The sequence below is a fragment of the Netta rufina genome (assembly GCF_964035555.1).
Source record: "Netta rufina genome assembly, chromosome: 2".
NCBI classification, from domain to species: Eukaryota; Metazoa; Chordata; class Aves; order Anseriformes; family Anatidae; genus Netta; species Netta rufina.
The window spans coordinates 54,453,473-54,473,441 of NC_140124.1; the positions used below are offsets into that span (position 1 = coordinate 54,453,473).

Sequence of the window (19,969 nt, forward strand, 5' to 3'; positions counted from 1 at the left end):
CATAGTGATTGCCAAACAATTGGTTGGTTTGTTTGTTTGTTTTTAAAAAGTGTTAACATATATAGAACCAAGAAACGAGAAGCTACATGTTAGCTATCACTTCTCTTAACAACCATTCAGGGATATGACTCTCCCTGCCTTAATTCCACAGAAAACTTAACAATGGCATTAGGACACTCTGGTGAAAAATCAGCAAAACAATCTCAATTAAACTGTGACTATTAAAGAAAGAAGAGAAATGAAAGTGGAAAGAAAGTGAAAACAACAGATAAAAGTTACTTTTTATTGTCCAATGAGGTGGCCTGCACGTGAGTCAACTGCAGTTCTCCTTTACAAGTGGTGTAACTTCAATGGTTAGTAAAGCTAAATAGTTATTATAGTGCTAAGTCTGGTGTTGCCTCATTACCCAGGGGCTAAGCAATACTCTTATTCCTCCATCCCACATCCGAGAGAATGGACTCTGAGGAGCTATCATTCTCTTTTGCTTGTGGACTATACCAAAACCTCTGCAATCCCATATTCCAGGTGTTTATTATTTGTCCTGTAGTTTTCTGTCATACCAAGTTTTTACCACTAAATTCAAAGGATCAGGAAGATTGGCTATTCCAGTAAAATCTTAAATTGTTTTGGATTTTAGACAGATGAGTTATTAGTATCATAAATTCTACTTAAATCTTATAGGGGAAATAATTTTTGAGCAGTGCTTTCTCAAACTTTTTCCCTGCTCTTGATTTTAATGTCTGTGTGATGCTGATGTGTTGAAGGAGCAGTGCTGTTCCAGGTGGGAGGTTTGCTTAATCCTAACACTGCTTGTTTACAAAAGATCTGAGGAGCATATACATATACTACTAAAGTGCAAGACAGAAGCAGTAGGAGAGAAGTTTAAAATATTTTCTTCTGATGTTTTTAGTTGAGATGCAAGGCATACTTTTATTACTGGTTGTCTATCTCAAAGTAACAGCTGTGGCTACCCTTTCAATGACTTAAAACCCTCATAATTCCATTAATACCTTCTGCTCTTAACTACCACTTGATGGTACAGCTGGAATTGGGTGAGTATTTCCTTTGTTCTTGATGCATTTGTAGTTTTGACTGTAGATTTTTTGTGGCTGTTTCCTGAAACTTTCCACCCATCTTGACTGTATTTTGTAAAATGAGCCTAAAATTACTTTTTTTTTTTTTTTTTTCTTCCTATAATATCTTAGTTTTAACATTTTTTTAATGTATTGATAGATAGAGCCTGAATACTCGCCAATGAAAGCACTGGCTATCTTTGTAACATTTGATAGGAAAATTAGCTTTTTTTTTTTTTTCTAACAGGAAGATACCAGATTTTTCACTAATATTTTTTATAGATAAATGGTTTCTTTCAGTTACCAACTTTGCAAACAAAGTTCTTGAAGAGTTTGTCTCATTTCCCACCACTATACACGTAGATGCTATGATTCGCCTCTTTCCTTCTGATCTTAAAATATTTCCTTCTTTCTTAATGAAACTCACCTTTCTGAAAAGATATATTCCCTCTCCAATTACTATGTACAGTAGTTGAATCTACATTGACTTATGAACAGTTTCTAGTAGACACACAGACAACGCTATAATCCCTAATACCCACATAAATTTACCGTAAAAATACAAATCCTATGCAATACCACAACAAAGCCTAGATGATAGATACCTGTATCTTTTTGTGTAACTTGTGGAAAAGATTTGTAATCACTGAAAAATAATGTTATGTTTTGCTTTGCTTTATTTTGTTTTGTTTAACTGCTATTTTTTTACTAGAAGTTTTTAGGTTTTTAATATCTATTTTTTTTAGTCCAAATTTTTAGTTGAGGTATCCTAAGGACTCTTTAAAAAAGTTTCCTGGTGAATCTGATTTGATAAACAACTCTCCCTTCCCCCAGAACTATTAATTTCTAACTGCTTCTTATATAGAAAACCTGAATAAAAGCAAGGCAACACTGCTGTAAGCAACTTCAGGAATTAAAGAATCACTATGAACAGTCAGTCATTTCTCATCTCTCTATCACATACAAGGAGCTGAGCTTGTTCACAGCATTGTCTCATGCTCTGTGACATATCTGGAGCATCTCTGTGTTGATAAGCACTGAGTAATTCCACTAGAACCTGCTGTGTTCCTGCTTTCTCTCATCTGCTCCCCTGAGCTCCATGAGCATGTGTAGCCAGCATAGTGACACGGCAGCCCTACCGCAGCACTCTGAGAAGATGCTACACCTTGCTAAAACGGAACGCTGAAAGCCTGTAGCTTGGTGTAAGAGATTTAAGCCACTTTCCCATTGAGAATGTTGATGGAACAATACTTTTCTGTGTCTCCTTATGGCATGTGCCAAAAAAGAAATCCTGCCAAGTTCCAGATTTAAGAGCTTGTAGGTAGTAAATGTTCACTGATAACAGTGCTCTTTAATGTGCCTTTTATGCTTGAACAGTCCTGCTGGCTTCACCAGAGCCACTTGTATGAACTCAGCAAAAGAGGGAGAAGTGATATGGTTTGGGTTTTTTTGATGGTTTGTTTTTATTTTCTGCGTGTGTTTTTTATTTAATTAGAGTACAGCTTAAAGTAAGAGTGATATTTTAATGGCACATGCTGCATCAAAAAGGCATCTGTAGGATTTTTTTTCCTATTTTTTTTTTCTGAAAATCAATCATAAGTGAAAATTATTAGAAAATTTTATCTGTAACTCACTGCAATGATTAAGAAACAAGTGATCTCAAAAAAAAAAAAGCACAACACAAAGGATTATTAAAGCTAAAAAAAAAGAAGGGGGAAGGGGATTTGTTTTTATGTAAAAAAGTTCACTGTGAAGCCTTACAAGCTGTATATATATATATATAATATATATATTATATATATACATATATATATGTATACATAATATATATATGTATATAATATATATATATTATATATGTGTGTGTGTGTATATATATATATACACACTTATTTATATATATATATATATAAACCCTGTCTATAGTCTTCATGATCACAGCTTTTTAGCATTGGAATGGGTAATTCAAATTTAAAAAAAAATAAATCTGTGTTTTGATGCTTTCTAGAATACAGCACAGATCAGAAATATTTGCATGTAAGTAGCTGCAGACTGTCTCTGGCCTCAAACTGGGTCACAACCACATCTAAATAGATTCAAGAAATAATTTTATTGGTAGCTTTGAAACAGTGCATTGCCTGAAATTATTCTCTTGTTACACTGAGCCAGTTCTATTTCTTACTTGTAAAACTTAGGTTAAATTGCTGTACCAAAGGCCCAAGAAATCAGTAACAGATCAATATTCACTTTGTTTCCTTCTTTTAAAAGAAAATATAAACCCTACCTTGCTTAACCTGATTTTAAGGAAGAAATGTATCTTTTATGTTCCAAACCACACTCCTGAGTATCACAGAAGAGCAGGTATATTGGGGAATCTTCACATGTAAGCTGACATATGGTCCTCACATCCTTCATGGTGACCTTGGCTTGGGTTAACCCTGTAAGATAGTTCTTGTGCTATGCTGAAATGTCTCTTTAACTGCATATGAACTACTTTTTGTTTGTTTGTTTGTTTTTGTTTTTTCTTATGAGAATCAGAAGTTATTTTGATTGTGATTATTTTCCACCCTAAGGCTTGAATCTAATGTTCTCATGTGGTTCACACTATAATTCTGAAAGTGTATTTATGTGTCGTTTTACATTATATATTTTTTCTTTTTTTTTTTTTTTTTTCCATTTAAAGAATATGCATTAATTTCCTACTGTATAACAATTCTGTCCAAAAACATTACAAGGTAACAAATGCCTCACTTCTTTCTCTTTGGCTGACAGAAAAACATCACGTCTTCAAGACTGTTGAATAATGTTCAGGTATTCCACACAAAATGTAGAAGCAGAGATGTATGTACAGTGAAGAATGTGTTGGGAAAGGACCGATTTTCACCAGATTATGACAGTTCTTTGTGACCTCTTCTTTGGGAGGGTTCCATAGATATATAGTTTCTGATTTAAGCACTACCCTTTAAAAAGTGAACATGGGGGATTACCTTATCTGGGAAATATTTCTTGTTCCTTTCTGCACACACACAAACACATTGATATGAATAAAAACTTTTTCTTGTAACACTGTCTTGCTTCCAGATGTAAATTTGGGCCTACTGATCTTTCTCTTTTGACATGAAACTGCTGCTGAACAGAGAGCTTCCATGCTCTTCCAAAGTTAATGGATTGTGAGAGAAGGAAAAAAAAAAAAAAAAGTATTTTCTGTATGTTGTACTTAATTTACAAGAAAAACATGATAAAACTACCACATACGAGAAACTAAATGTCAGGAAGAGAAAATATACAAGTGAAAGTGATCAGCAGTTCATTTAAACAAAATTCTAATATTGGAACAATTCTTTTAAAAATGAAAAATCTGGAAGAAAAATAAACAATTACACTGTAAGAAAATAAGTATCTCAAGTGGATAAATGACATTTTAGATAGTGGGCCATCAGTATTTCTTTCTGCAAAGCTCAAGCAGTAAGCATTTACATAGTGCAAACAAGGATCTGCTTGTATTAGAAATAAATTATGAAAGTTTAAGCACTGGAACTGGAGGAACATGGAGGGTTCAAGGTTTCACCCTCTTCACTTCTGGCACTTTCAGTAACAAGACATTCCTCAGGTTATGAGTTGATACATATCTTCCCCAGCAGGTATTTTTCATTATCTAAATGTGAGTGATTTAGAGAAGAAAAGAAATTTTCCCACAAACTACTGCTGTTCCTATGGCCCTTCCAAGTTCTTTTGATGACACTGTCATCCATACATACATGTAGAGCCATACATTTAGTGCTTTTTTATGGGCTGTGTTCACTGATTACCTTAGAACCATCTCAAATGGAAATATAAAGTAAGTAAGGCTCCCTCTCTACATAGAAATCTTGAACTGATGTTAAAGGATTTTAATGCTTCTACTGCAGAAAGAAAAATAAAACATTAGATGAATCCTCATTATTTTTTTTTCAGGTACATAGTTTTTGTTGGTCATGGCTCCTTTCTCCTCTTCTTCTTCGTCTTCCTCTTTTTCCTTTTCCTTTTTTCCTTCTCCTTCTCTTTCTCCTCCTTCTCCCCCTTCTCCTCCTCCTCCTCATCCTTCTCTTCCTTCTCCTTTTTAATAGGTGGAGAGTGGAAAAATCATGCAGTTTACTCATTTCATGCCTATATCCTTCAGTCTATCCATTCTGGAAGATGACGCTCTGACAGCCTCAGATATTTGCCAGGAAAAAAAAAAAGGGTTGCAATAAAGAAGCATAAATATACAGCATATTTTATCTTTTCCACTGCCTAGCCTTGGGGTTTGAAATTCCAGGAATTTAGAAATATAGAATGCCTGGTATGAAAAGGGCAAGTTATGAGAATACAGGTATGGTGCCCAGTACAGGACTGAAGTGCCACTACTAAGAAAAGTTGCTTCCATCTCCTTAAAAAGGTAAGGTCCACATCTTATTATTGGCACTGACACCCAGTTGCACTTCCTGAAGGGTAGGACTGTCCTATACACTGCTGTCAGAGTGAAATGTGCAGAGAGTTCCCCTTCCTTGTTTAAATCTGCAGAGTCACACAGCTCTGAGGGTGAAACTGGTGTTATAAATGATGATACAATTCACTCTGAATTTAGTAATATCTATAAAAGAATATTTATAAAAAGTATAAAAGGCAAGTAAACAGCGCTGGGTGTGCGGGGAGTCTACACTCCACCAACATGCACACACGAACATCAAACATTCTACATATACAGAACATTGCTTTTACATACTAAACCCGAGTCTGCCTATACAATCAGAAAAGGTAATAAACAATCCTTTAAGTTCCATGACTTAACAGTCTCCATTTTCCATTCCTTTTGAACAGTATGTCTTGCTTTTAAGTTGTCAAGCAACTCAGCCTTCAGGCCTTATGTATCCCGTTCTTCCCAGATCGAAGAAAAGCATATCCATCTCCTTTTCAAGGCCAATAGAGCCTGGGTCAAAAGGCACGTCCAGGTCAACAGGGGGCGTAACAGCAAAAGCCTTCTATGGCTGTAGCAGCAGAGGGGCCATGGCATAGCAGTCGGATCAGTAAAGGAGCCTGCAGCTCCCTCGCTGTCTGGCAAACCACCCCACGTCTCTTTAAGGCCTCAGAGATTGCTCACCAGGTGCAACCTTGTCGTTTTTAGTTGCAGAGTCCCACACCTTGACCTCAGTTTGGTCCCATATTTCAGGATCATAAACTGCCTGATTGTTAATAAGGAGAATAAGCTGTAAGGTTACCAGGACAGTCTTTGTTTCCAAGGACGTATGATTCCCCATAATGCGCAGCTGCTTGCCAGCGAGGGGCAGCTGTGTGCACGGGTCCACTCCTCTCAGCTTGAGCTTCTTTCCAGCTCCGGTGTGCCTATTTCCAGTGACTTTCTGTACGAGCTTCTTTGAGCAGTTTGCTGAGTTTGGCCGAACCTATCTCCATGAGGCAGTGTGCCTGTTCCCGTCGTGTTCTCCGTTCTGCTAGCCTGTTCCTTTTCATTCTTTCTTTCTGCTTCTGTACTTATGACATAACGTCACCACATCGTGTTGCCTTTTTTTTTTTTTTTTTTTTAATCTTGAGGGCAGGCTCCTCTCTTATACCCTTCTCCCCACAGAAGTCCTTTTCAAAAACAACTTTTCATTGGTCAAACAACTTTGCAAATAACAGCAACGGCAAACACCCAGAAATTTCCATGCCTTAACGGCTGGAGAACAAGAAACCTGAGACTGGATGGAGTCTCTTGAATCACCCTTCTTTGTTCCCTCTAAACTCTTTTACATTCCTGATGGCCTCATCGTTAAGAGTCTGATATTATCATCAACCATGGGGCTTTCCAACCCCCATGGCCACACTCCCACATCTCCCCCTTCTTTATTAATATCAACCATTTTCTCGACACGAATCACCACTCCGTATATAACAATGGTATATTGGGACCTGCTAGCAACAGCTTGCTAAGTATTTACTAGGGCAGTATTCCCCCTCTTATCTTTTTCTGAATGCGATAGTTGCATTAAGAGCATGAGTTATATAGTTTCTTACTGTATACTTGATGAGATTTCCTGTTTTCAGGTCTCTTCCCCAAGGATCTTTCCTTTCACATTAAAATGAGACCATATCACTTTTTCTCCATTTACCTCAAAAATAACTTTCTAATGCCAGAGAATGAATTCACCTCCCCAGAGGATGTATTCAAGTTCAAAGTCTTTGATGAACTCTACATAGAAGCAATATGTGAGCCACAACATCCTTACAGGTTATATGAAATACCGTGTCATGCAGAAAAGGATAACTCCTGAGTTTATGTTTTTAAAAAGACTTTAGCACAACAGAGAACTCAGAAGTATTATATCAGTTCAGTTGCAAAATAATGGAGTTCAAAAAGACTATCCACACTGTAGTCAAAGTAAAGACCTATTATGCATGTAAATTATAAATGTACTAACCAGGACAACATTGGCTTGCATTAAGCCTGAATATAAATGCAACAAACGGTAGGATGAATATATTTTGTAACACTGTGATGGCATAACCAGACACAATGTTTTATAGGTATATGAGCAATCTGATCACCAAAGAGACAAAGACAGTAGGAGGCACCTGAGCAACAAAAACTTAGCAGAGAGCAGACAAGATTAGCACAAGTGACTGCAAATAGGCAGGCCACTGCAAACCAAAGAAAAAAGATTGGCAAGAAATAGAAAAAGAGACAAACAGTGTTGGTGGGGTGACAGTAGTATGAAAGCATGAGTCATAAACAAGGAAAAATAGATGAAAAGACAGCTCACTTTCTGGTCTTGAATTCACAAGCCTGACAACCTTGACTTTGGCAACTGAGAACTACTGAAGCCCATAACCAACTATGCCAACTGTGCAGCATCATCTCTGGGGTATTGTACACTTACAGCTAACTTTAAGTTGGTGGTTAAAGACCAAGTTTTTTTGTATGTAGTGATGATGATTAACATAATGTAAGATTTAATCACTGGAAATAAATGTGTTTTTAATGAATAAATTCAATAATGCTTCATTTACAGTTTACCAATCTGACCTGATTTGTGAGTCTTCTACATAATCCCTTTACAGTAATCTTTGATTCTCTGACATAGATAATTTTAGTTGCAGCATCTTAGTCACTAAAAGTGGTCTTTGCAAATATTACAGTCAGCTCAATGGCAGATGGGCTAAACCCCAAGAAGAGGAAACTGCTTCTGAATAGGTGAGATGGAGTTTACTCCTTTGCCACATGAGCAGACAGTGAAAATCTTAAGACAGTTCTATGATATCTTCCATTGGAGATGCACCTTGCTTAGAGCTAGGATGGTACCTCTTTGAAACTGTTTTTAGTGTGGAAGCACTTGGAGAAAATGTAACTAGAGGAATTATCATAAAACAACACCATTCAGACAAATCCTTTAGGGAATTTGTTTTGAGTGGCAAAGAGAATAGAAAATGAGAATGCACTTTGACAACAACCAGCATGAATGAGGCCGCTTACACGGTAGTCTGTTACTGAACAAGAACAAGAAGTCAAATTGGGCCTCAGTCAATAACATCTTCTGAAGATGAATGCTTGTGTAATGGGGACAAACATGTATTTTCTTGAGTTTACCTCACACTTTCCATGGTGTTACTCAGAAAAACTATAGTACTAAAAGTAGTCCTTCCTTACTATCAGGAAAATAAATGCAAATGTGTTATTGTTACTATGCAAATTAAATAATTCTATTCACTCAAAATGAAAGATGGTACAAAAAGAATGACTACTCACTTGAAAAGTTTCCTGCCTCCCAGCATTACTATTGAAAGCCATTTATTAAGTGATCATTTACTCCTGAGACTACTATGTCTTCCTAGCAGCCACCATTGTCCCATAAATGACAGATCTTTACTATACTGATTGTTTATTATGTTCCAAGACCTGATCACAACTGCATGTATATTTACTAAACATTCTCTGCTTTAAATTATTTAATGTATGATATCAATCCTACCTAACATTGTCATGCCTTTGAATGTAAATCTTGTGGAAAATCCTTTCAGGAGGCTTCAAGAAATCTTCCTTCATTTCCATTGCAACATTCCTGGGCAAAAGACTCATCAAGAGACGTTCCTGAAAAAAATGTAAACAACATCAGTTTTGTGCTATAGTATGTTGTCTATTATTAAACTGTTTTAAACTAGGAAACTAGACAACTTATTCCTACTTGAGTCTGCTTCCTGAGAACCTTCTCTAAATAAATAGTATAAACCATTTTTTTTCAGACTTCTGCAGACTGTGCATTCTTTTTAAATATTCTGCACAAAATAAATAAATCAGTTGACAAACAAGCTACACAGAAATGGAAGAGACAGCAAAAACTGATAATTTTCCAAAATTTTCATTAATATCACAATGTTAATAGTAGCAACTTTCTTTATCTCTAGTAGCTTTTATCTATCTGAGAAAGAATTTCCAGGATCATTTGTATGTCCTACTTCTGAATCTAATAAAAATGTTATACGACAAGGACTACGACAGCTGGTTATTAAGCAGAGAGAATGGATGACAGAACTATCCACACAGTATGAATCAGCATAACCATAATAAAGACGCAGTTTTAATGGCATCTTATCGAGTCTGGCAATGTCTGTTCCAGCCATCATGTTAACAGAACACATTGGTGCAAACCCCTATTAAAACACAACTCTGCTTGCTATATCCGCATAGATATTTTAGCATGTGTCACTGACCTGCATAGAAAGGACCTCTAATATTTTGGATCTCATCAGTGTTGACTATAAATGCCTATGTAGTTATTCCAAATATTCTGGCCTGTATTCAGGGACCTGTAGAACCTGCAGCAGGTGTTCTTAGGTGTTGTAAAGTGTATTTAGATATCTGTTGAATTTTTCTTTTCACACAGAAAACACAATTCAAAATGCAATAGACCTGTTTTTGTTTGTTTGATTTTGTTTTGTTTTGTTTTGTTTTGTTTTTCCAGTGAGTAGTTACAAGTCTATGCATCAGGCCTGATAGTTTCAGTTCTGGAAACATACTGAAGGAATTCACATAACTGTATATGTAACAGGAGCCACAGGAATGGCAACTGTGAGATATCACATCACATAAGTGCAGAACTTGTTTGAACTGCATCATCCTGTTATTTGAATCACATGAAGTAAGGAGCAATAATCAACACTCAGAAGAGGGTATCTGCATGGGCAAATATGCTGTATTGCTCACATGCACACATTTACCAGACAGAAACTCCAAATAACACACAAAGGGTTTTTAATTTTACAGTTTCATCTGAAATATGACGAATTGGTTATTTATGTCACTAGGAGGTAAGATAAACTTTGCAGAACTGTCAGAGTTCTTATTTTAGACTAATGATCCTTCCTGTATTTGTGGCAGTGCATATGGACTTGAGGCTAGAGATCATTCATTAAGCCTATTTCCTATTGTTTTCACTTATATACCATGAATATTGCAGAATATGGTGAAATTAAATATTTGTGAATTTCAAGTTAACCAAATAGCCTTAGCAATAGATCTTGGTAAGAAATGGTAAATTACTACAATTTCAATGTTATTTTAATATAGCAGCCTCAAACTCAACAAGCAAGGAAAGACTCAGCCATGGCTGAGCTATCCTTTCAGGCCAAGAAAGGAATCAGCAGTGTGGCTCTAAAGAATAGTCACTGCAGAACAGACGGGAAAAGATAAGAAACAAACTCACATTGGAAAGTATCAGAGCACTGAATACAAATGAAGGACAGCATCTAACTTTATTAAAAAAATAAAATAAAAAAAAAAAGCCTCTTTTATTTTGGGCAATATCTCATCTGTCAAGCAAAGTGGTATTGTCTTCCAGGTCATCATAAGGGATGATTACATCTCAGAGGTTTGGAAATGTAAAATTGACTTTGTGAATACCGAATACTGCTGAAGGCTTGGGAAATGGTTCTCATCTGGATCTCTATTCAGTAGATCCTACCATCATTGACTGATTTTTCATTTGCTCCCATATGGCTGATCTGATTGAAAAAATGATCTGAACATCAGACCAAAAGGAAAACTAGATGTGCATGGCTGCATAGTGAATTGAATGGAACAAGTGACAGTACTGAAGCAAGGCCAGTTACACTTGTAGTGACATTCATGCCTGGGTGGCTGTCACCTCTGACGGAGATGGGTGGTGACAGAAAAAAAAAAAAAAAGCAAGAGTCAGACAGGGATCACTAATCAATTAGCAACAACATTGACTAGAATAAACCAACACTCATGTGGCGGAACTTCTTTTTAGTAACAACTGAAGTTGTATTGGGGAAGCCTCAACATGTGGCATATTACAAAATACAGGGGCTAGTAGAGAGAAAAATGTCTCCACATTTTCATCTTTCTCACTGATCTACGATACAGTTTAAGCTTTTAGCAGCTAGTTTCTAATCAGAAAATTAAATCTTAACACTGTGAAAAACATCTGCTGTCTTAGGAATTTGTACTCTCTCTTCCTGCTATAAATCTTCACTCAGCATTAATATGATCTAAGGTGAAATCACATGATTAAAAAAAAATAATCTTTTATGAGATTGTAATTGTCTGAAAATGATTTTGCATTCCCTGCAGAAATCCCACTAAGAAAAGAAACTAACAGATTAGGACCTACATCCCCTTCATTCACAGTGTTTTTCATTACAATTTTATTTTAAACTGTCAGATGTAGCCTGGGATTTGTAATGCCAAACTGGTCTGCCTCTGTCAATTGTCCTATTCCTATTAATGAGGATTTCTGCACCACTAATGAAGACTTAGTTCAACTTGAATAGAACACAACTTTAAAAATATCCAGATTTCATTCTTCCACAGCAATGAAGAATTGTTGAAAATAAGAAGGAATAAATCCATTCCTTTGACTTCAAGTCAAGTCAAAATGTACATACTAAGCCAATCAGGAATTGCTCAGTGACACCTTGGCACAATTCAACAAGTAAAGAATATCCTGAGTTAGAAGACACCCACAAAGATCATTGAGTCCCACTCATGGCTACACACAGGACCACACAAAAATCAAACTATACATCTGAGAGCATTGTCAAATGCTTCTTGAACTCTGGTTGGTGCTGTGACCAGTTCCCTGGGCAGCTTGTTCCAGTGCCCAATGACCATCTTGATGAAGAACCTTTTTCTAATATCCAATCTGAACCTCTCCTGATTCAGTTTTACACTGTTCCCCTATTGCTGGTCATGAGAGAGAAGAGATCAGCACCTTTAGTCTCTTCTTCTCTAATCAGAACAAATCAAGTGACCTCCTTACTCAAGTGATTAATCAAATCAAGTGATCCACTCCTTAAATGCCTTCCCCTCTAGACACTTCACCGTCTTAGCAGCCCTCCTTTGGACACTCTGTAATAGTTTTATATCCTTCTTATATGGTGGCATACAGAACTGTGCTTGAGGTGAAGCTGCACCAGTGCAGAGCAGAGTGGGGCAATCACTCCCCTCAATCAGCTAGCAATGGTGTGCTTGATACAACCCAGGATACAGTTGGCCTTTTTGACTGCCAGGGAACACTGTTGAGTCATATACAATTTTCCATCAACCAGAACCCCCAGATCCCTTTCCATGGGGCTCTTCTCTAGCCTCTTCTCTTTGAGCTGGTACATAAATCCAGGATTGCCTCATGTCAGATACAGAATCCTACACTTGCTCTTGTTGAACTTCATACGATAGGTGAGCACCCAGCCCTCTAATTGCTAGGCCTCTCTACCATCAGGGCATTCAACAGCTCTTCCTAATTTAATGTCATCTGCAAACTTACATTCAAGTCCTGCATCCAAACCACTTATTAAAACATTAAGGAGAAATGGCCCTAAAGTGGGGACTTGCAAAATGCCACAAGTGATGGGCTGACAACCTGATGCAACCCCATTTACTACAACTGTTTGTGTCCAACTCGTCAGCCAATTGTTCACCCATCATATTATGTTTTTAACTAGTAGTATGCTGGATATTTTGTCCAGACAGATACTGTAAGAAACTGTGAGAAACAATATCAAGAGCCTTGCTGAAATCCCCTCCCAAAAATCTTATCAACTGGCTTTCCTTGGTCAAGTAGGTAAGTAACCTTATTATAAAAGCAAATTAAGTTTATTAAACAAGACCTTCCCATCATGAACCCATGTCGGCTGTGACCAATGACTATGTTGTCCTTCAGGTGTTTTTTAGTAACTCCCAGAATAATCTTCTCCATAATTTTATCAGGCTCTGAAGTGAGATTGAAGTGCCTATAATTATTAAGGTCTTCCTTCTTGCCCTTCTCGGAAATTGGAACAATATTTGCCAGTTTCCAGTCAACTGGGACCTCTCCAGGTACCCAAGCCTGTTGAAAATTAATTGAGAGAGGTCTTGCATCAGCCAGCTTTTTGAGCATCCTGGGATGAATCCTATCAGGCCCCACAGACATACACGCATCTAGCTGGAGCGGCAAATCCCACACAAGTTTGGAGTTGTTTAAAAGCCCTTTATAAAGAAGAGAAGGAGAGAGGGACGGAGGGAGGGAGGGAAAGAGGAAAGGAGGGCAGGCTTTCTTAATGTCGTTTTGAAAATTTCATCTGTACTTATAATCATTTTATTCAGCTTCCCAAACAATACTATCCAGCCTAATACCACATTCCTTTCCTATTGCACAAAATTATTTATTTTGACATCTGTATGGGAAATGACTGATAGATTTTTCAAAACTCTTTAGGAAGCTGTAAATCATTTACAAACCCATTCTCCCTTCATCAGAAAAAGAGGCTTCAGTACAGTAAAATATCTTAATGTTTACAGCCAGCATCTTCTCCTCTCTTCCCCATTGTCTGCTGTGTAGTTGGGTGGCCCATGATCTAGATGTACTTGCTGGGCTTTTCCATGCTGAATTATTTTTATTGTAGATTATCACATGAGATAAATAGAAAACAAAATGGAAATCTTCCTTAAAGTCAGTTTAAATTACTTCATCGAAGGAAACAGTAGTCTCCATTGTTTCTGAGATACAGGAGAAAAGCAACCAGAGGAAGTGGAGCATTGTCTCAAAGCTGTGGCTTCTTGTGTTTCCTTGGTTTGTTGAACCTCATTGCTTGCAAGAGCCCTGTTCACTCATGTTACTGTATATGCATGTCTAGTAGAATTCATTCTGAGAACTAAGTTACAGTCTGGACCTGCTGAGGGGCCATGAAGAAAATTTTTACTCATTATGTCTTGCAACCCCATGAGAATGGGCCTGTAATGGATGCAAGTCAGGCCATCTTAGTCATCTTTGTCATGTTTCTTCTGAACTTCTGCTTACAGCCAAACTGCTGATCCTGCTGCCTTCACCCACCAGGGAATTCAGGCCCAATATCTAGCTTGGAAGAGAGATTACTCAAAATAGGACTCAGTGGTTTCCAAACTTGTGCTGGGGAAAGCAGTAGCTCTTGATGGTCCATCCTCACACTCCCTGTCCCCAGGTACTAACCCATATTACTTAGGAAAGACTGCATACCCATGGCCTGTGGCTTTCTACATTTTCATAAGGACTTTAAAAACAAGCAAAAACAAAAATAAAAAGATGTAACAAAATATGTTTAGCACCTTTGCTTTCTGACTGACATGGTTTTTTATTCTTGGTTTTTTTTTTTTTTTTTTTTTATATAGTGACTGTCCAGTTACAATGGCAAACAGGAAAAGAAGCTCACATAAAAAAGAACCATTTTGATCATCTACACTTAAAAGGATTTTTATAACACAAAAATGAAATCCAATCTACTAGATTATGCAGTCAACAAAAGATCTTCTATTATTACAATTCTTAAATGGGAAGTGACACAATATTTATTTATTTATTCATTTTTCTGGAGAAGACAAGCTTCAGGCACTCATAAAAAATGTTCTAGAGACTGTTTCAAAGTCAGCTCATGTACGTAATTTTGAGATTTGGTTTCTACTTTGTCATCAAGGACTACAAAGTACATCCTAAACATTACCACCCGCTACCTAATTATACCTTGATAAATTACTCTTGCATAATTTTAAAAGATACTGCTTAGTGTGTTTATGGTCTCTGTTATACCTATATTAAACTGTACATTCATTTTACAGTTTCCTTACAGAAACTGCAAGGGAAAAAAAATGAGAGGGAAAAGAAGCCTAGTGCACTGAAAAAAGACTGTGTAATACTACTGAGATTCTTTTATACTACCTGTAAGCTGGAAAATGAAGGCAATATATTTCCTTCATACATTATTTTAAATTAAACTATACTTTGAAAAATGGACTGCTTTGTCTTCCAACTAAGTATGAAAAAAAGCACTGTTAAAGATGGTGATTTTTTGGAACCCACAAGGTGGCAATGTTTCAGAACATTCGTGAGATTACTTGAAAATATCTATTTATCAGTAAATCCTTGTTACAATCATAAACAAAAAAGACCTTCCGTAAAATCGCAGTCTAGTGCACTGATTTTGAAATGGTAAGAGGATGGCTAACAGCATACTATTATGGTACATGATCATACAATGCAAGATGGCTATGGTTAACCTATTTGCTTTTGTTTAAACAAAAGAAAGGCAGAATATATCATCAGCATAATGTTTAATAAGGCATTGATAGACTCCACATGGAAGATGATTATTTACAATAATAAAATGGAGAGTGTAATGCTTACTGAAGGAAATAAGGGAGAGTGAAATCTTGGCTAAAATAGAGAGCAATGGGCAGCATCGACTGTAGAAGTACTGGGCTGGAAAGTATATAATGTATATAAAGGTGTATGGTATGTAATGATACCATACACCTGTTTGAAGGTACAGGACAGCATATGAGAAGTAGAATGAGAAGAATGAGTAAACTTCAACAGCACAATCCACAAAAACACATGAGATAGGATGATTTGGAAACCTCTGCAAGTGAAAAAGCCCCAGATACCACTGACCATTGAATGACTATGAAGTCTTTATGAGGTGATACTCTATGAAGGCAAGTGTGATGCTAGAATGGGCTGGAAGACTGCTAGTAGGGTAACCTTTAGATCAGCTCCATGCATCATTTTTAAACAGGAATGAGAGCGGAGAAGGGCTACGAGGACAAGCAATGAAACAAGAAGTCTAGAAAGCATAATCTATTTTCCTGGTTGCCTTCATATCTGTTAAATCAGAATTCTCTAGAAATATAACGGTAAGGATTATTACACAGTATAAACTGGCAATGAATATGTGACCAGCATCGGCATATCAATGATCTTTACAGTTTCACCCCATACCCTTAATCTTCGCTTTCTCTGAAACATAATGCAAAATTCAATGTCTCCATATAAGCATTACAGTGAACATTGCAGGAAAAATATGATACTCGTTTCAGCACTGATTTTCTTTTCTGCAGAAAGCAGAAGCAGATGGAGGAAAACAAAATAAGGCAGGGGGTGAGAGTGGAGGAAGAAAAGAAAAAAAAAAAAAAACACAGCAAAACTCTTTGCCTTTCTGCAGTGAACACTGAAAGGAAAGGAGAGAAAAAGTAGGAAGATTTGATAGCATTTTGGTAAACTAAGCAAGAGGTTCTTTCCTGGCTACCTGCTAGTGCCAGTTTTTCATTTCATAGCAAGAAAGGCTCACTGTGAGATAAGGCTGCTTCCCCTCTTCTTCAGGAGCTACCACTGCCTAAACAGATAAAGTTTACAGAGAACTGGAAAATCAAAACTCTCCACTGTAAGAAGTTTCCACCAGATCCAATTCTTGTCAGCTTTTGCATTGGCTGGATTACACACAAGGCACAGTGTCTGTTCTGAGAACTACGCTAGGACTGCTGTTACTAGATTGTATATGACATGGGTCTGACAGCTCCTCTGAGGTGAGCTGTTGTCTGGGGTCATCACCAGTGACAGAATAATCATCAATTATGGGATCATATTCTTATATCACATATTTAAAATATACTGTCCTTCACTGCTCTTGTTTTGAGGATTGAGTGACTAGAGTTATGAGATAAAGCATAAAGTCTCATCACAATTTGTGTATTTTAGTTTGTCATTGTTCTGTTCAAAAGATGTATGGATCAGCAAAGACTTGCTACCAACCACAGAACATTTAGAGAATTATAGTGAGTATGACAAGACAGTAATGTGGTAGATTTGAAAATATCTGGTAGTAAAGCCCCCCAAAATTCAAGTGAGTATTTGTGTAAAATTTTTCTTTATTATTTTCTTAATTTCTTATTTTTCTTAAATAAACCTCTTTGTTCCTATCTATCAAGCTTCAATAGGATTTTAATAAGCAGGTTTTTGAGGATATATCAATGAAGATAAAACTGGTTTTGGCGCAGACGAGCCACCAAATATAGAATTCTAAATCTTCCTACAAGGAAAAGAAAATATTTTACCTTCTATTTTGCATAGTCAGGAAGAGTGGGTTTAATCTTTTGGTAAAATTATCCCTTCATGTTAGTGCTGGTAGTATGAATATGTAGTATTTATATTCATAGATAATGTGAATATTTATAAATATATATATATAAAAAACATAAATTCCAAATTTTAATTTCTTTATAAAGAGTCTTTTCTCATTCAAATAAAGAAGGATTTTCAAACTGACTGTCAAGAGTACAAGCCATCTGCGAACGTCATGATCAAAAGGGAACTTGGCAGTGCTAATGCAATTTCTAGGCAGTCCTGCAAACAAGTCACATATGAGTTCACGTTTGCTAGAGACTGAAGTGCTGCACAGAACAAAGCTTTTCACTGTGAACATGATGGGGACAACAATCTTGTTGTTTCTCCAAGTTCCTTTCTCTTGAAGATGTTAGGAAGGTGGCATCACAAGTAGGGTCATCTTCATTGACACTACTCCCTTCTAGGTTAAATTGAAGAGCAGAAAGCACTTCACTGGCTAACCACTGGTGTGCCATTTCCTCTGCAATTACAAGTTTTTCTTCTTTCCAGTCGACAGCCATGTCTGGATTGTTCCACCATGTAATAATTAATTCTTGGGATAGACATGCATTAATTCCTAATAAAACAAAAGTCATGGAGCTAAATTGTACTCGGGTTTAACCCACAATTACCTTGTCAAACGGAAATTCCTAGCCAGATGTGCTTGAAAAGAAGCAAAACCCTAAACCAGTTTGTATCAAGGAGGTAATATGGACCAGAAACCTTGGAAAGAGATTAAATTATATGAGAAACAGAAGCTCTTCACTCTACAAAAAGAAGTTTGGAAGACAAAAACAAACAATCAAAAAGCAAAACAAGCCAGAACAACAACAAACAAACCAAACCAAAAACCACCACAACAACTAAACACACACACACACAAATCCTGTTCAGTATACTGTTCATGGAGATAATCTGTGATTAAGCAGTAACACAGTAACTTGTGAAGTATTTTAAAACTGCACGTGCCACTAGGTGTAATGTGCAACACATCTGTGGCAGACCTACTAGTCTATGATGGAACCACCTTCAGTCTGAAAAGTAGCATAGGAAAATCATGCTAAGCTTCTGTTGAAGTGTTAACTAGCTTTCAAAACAGTTCATACAGTTCTAGAAGTGAAAACAATTCCGTGGGAAACAATAAAAACACATGTAACAACTTTTCTAATGACATTTTAAAGCTTCTTATGAATTTATATTGTTGAGGGAAGAAAAACAGAAGTTATTCATGAGCTTGCATTACTTTATACTGTGCCATCCTACTAGAAGACATAAAACATTTAGTTGATTTGAAAATGTCTTCCTGTATTTCCATTCTGCAGTGCATTTGTAGTATATATTGTACATAAGGCTAGCTGTAGGTACAAGTAGGCTGTACCCAAGGAGGAGCAGCCTCCTGAGGCCAGAAAAGCAGCCATGGGTCTTGTCATCCTTCCCCATATCAGAGGCTGCTAATAAGGAAAAGATTGAATGACAACTACTGAAGGTGGTGCAAGGCACATTTCATCTTTCCCAGAGAAAATGCTGCCACCCGTCTCTATCACTCTCCCTCTCACTCTAGCAGGAGAAGAAAGCTGAGCTCTGCTGCATTCTTCATTTTAGTTAGTGTCTTTCACCTGGTCCTCCCCTTCCCAGGATAGAAACTGCAGCAGGAGAAACATTACATCTAGCACACATGTTGAAAAGATTCTGTGTGCATCCTTGAATGAATGTCCACACAGCATTGCTGTTATGAATACTGATATTTAGCAATCAATCATAGAAAGCACTTTTGAAATACTTGTTTTAGTATTTAACTAAATATCTGATCTATTATATCTAGTGTTACTACCTATAATTGTTTTCAATCATATTCATGATGTTATCTATTTAAAATTGTATGGTACTGTAATTTTAATAATTTAATTACAGTTTTGTGTGTTCTTATCTGTCTCTCATCCTCTGTTCTCTGTAATGGAAAACACAAGGAGCAACTGAAAAAAAAAAAAGAAAAAAATTTCACGAAGAGCCAAACTTCTCCAACACATTTAATTGACTATTGTTTGAAACAGAACTTATTCAAAATTTCCCAGTATTTCTTTCAAAACTCCTAACAGCCAAAGTATCAATAGCTTTTAGAATGATACAACTATTTGTGGTGACCCAACACACTCTTATTTTTTAATTTCTCTATTTACATTTGTCTATTGTACTCATTGTAAGCCAGCATTCATTACAACATGTAAAAGCTTAATGTAGTTTCATGACTATATGTCTATATATATAAGAGGAAAAACAAACTGCAACAAACAGCAATCTAACTCATCCCGTTAGACTGAGTAACAGTGAGTATATAGACTTATAGCAAAAAGCTAAGTTTGTATGACAAATTTTCAGGCTTTAGAAATCTGTTTAGTTAGTACCCTGTATGAAAAATTAAATGGCTGATAACTGATTTAATTTACATACTTGCTAACAGTGGGAAGCTTTCAGGAGATG

General features: G+C 36.6%; 1 protein-coding gene across 1 annotated transcript in view; it reads right to left on the bottom strand.

Annotated features, from left to right (window-relative positions):
- ADCY1 (adenylate cyclase 1) overlaps positions 1-19,969 on the bottom strand; it is a gene marked incomplete at both ends in the record, with an annotated part of 153,762 nt that overhangs the window by 83,272 nt on the left and 50,521 nt on the right. Inside the window, one exon of the mRNA XM_084281902.1 lies at positions 9,056-9,174. Coding sequence (XP_084138028.1) covers positions 9,056-9,174 — 119 coding nt within the window. The remainder of the gene's footprint in view (positions 1-9,055; positions 9,175-19,969) is intronic.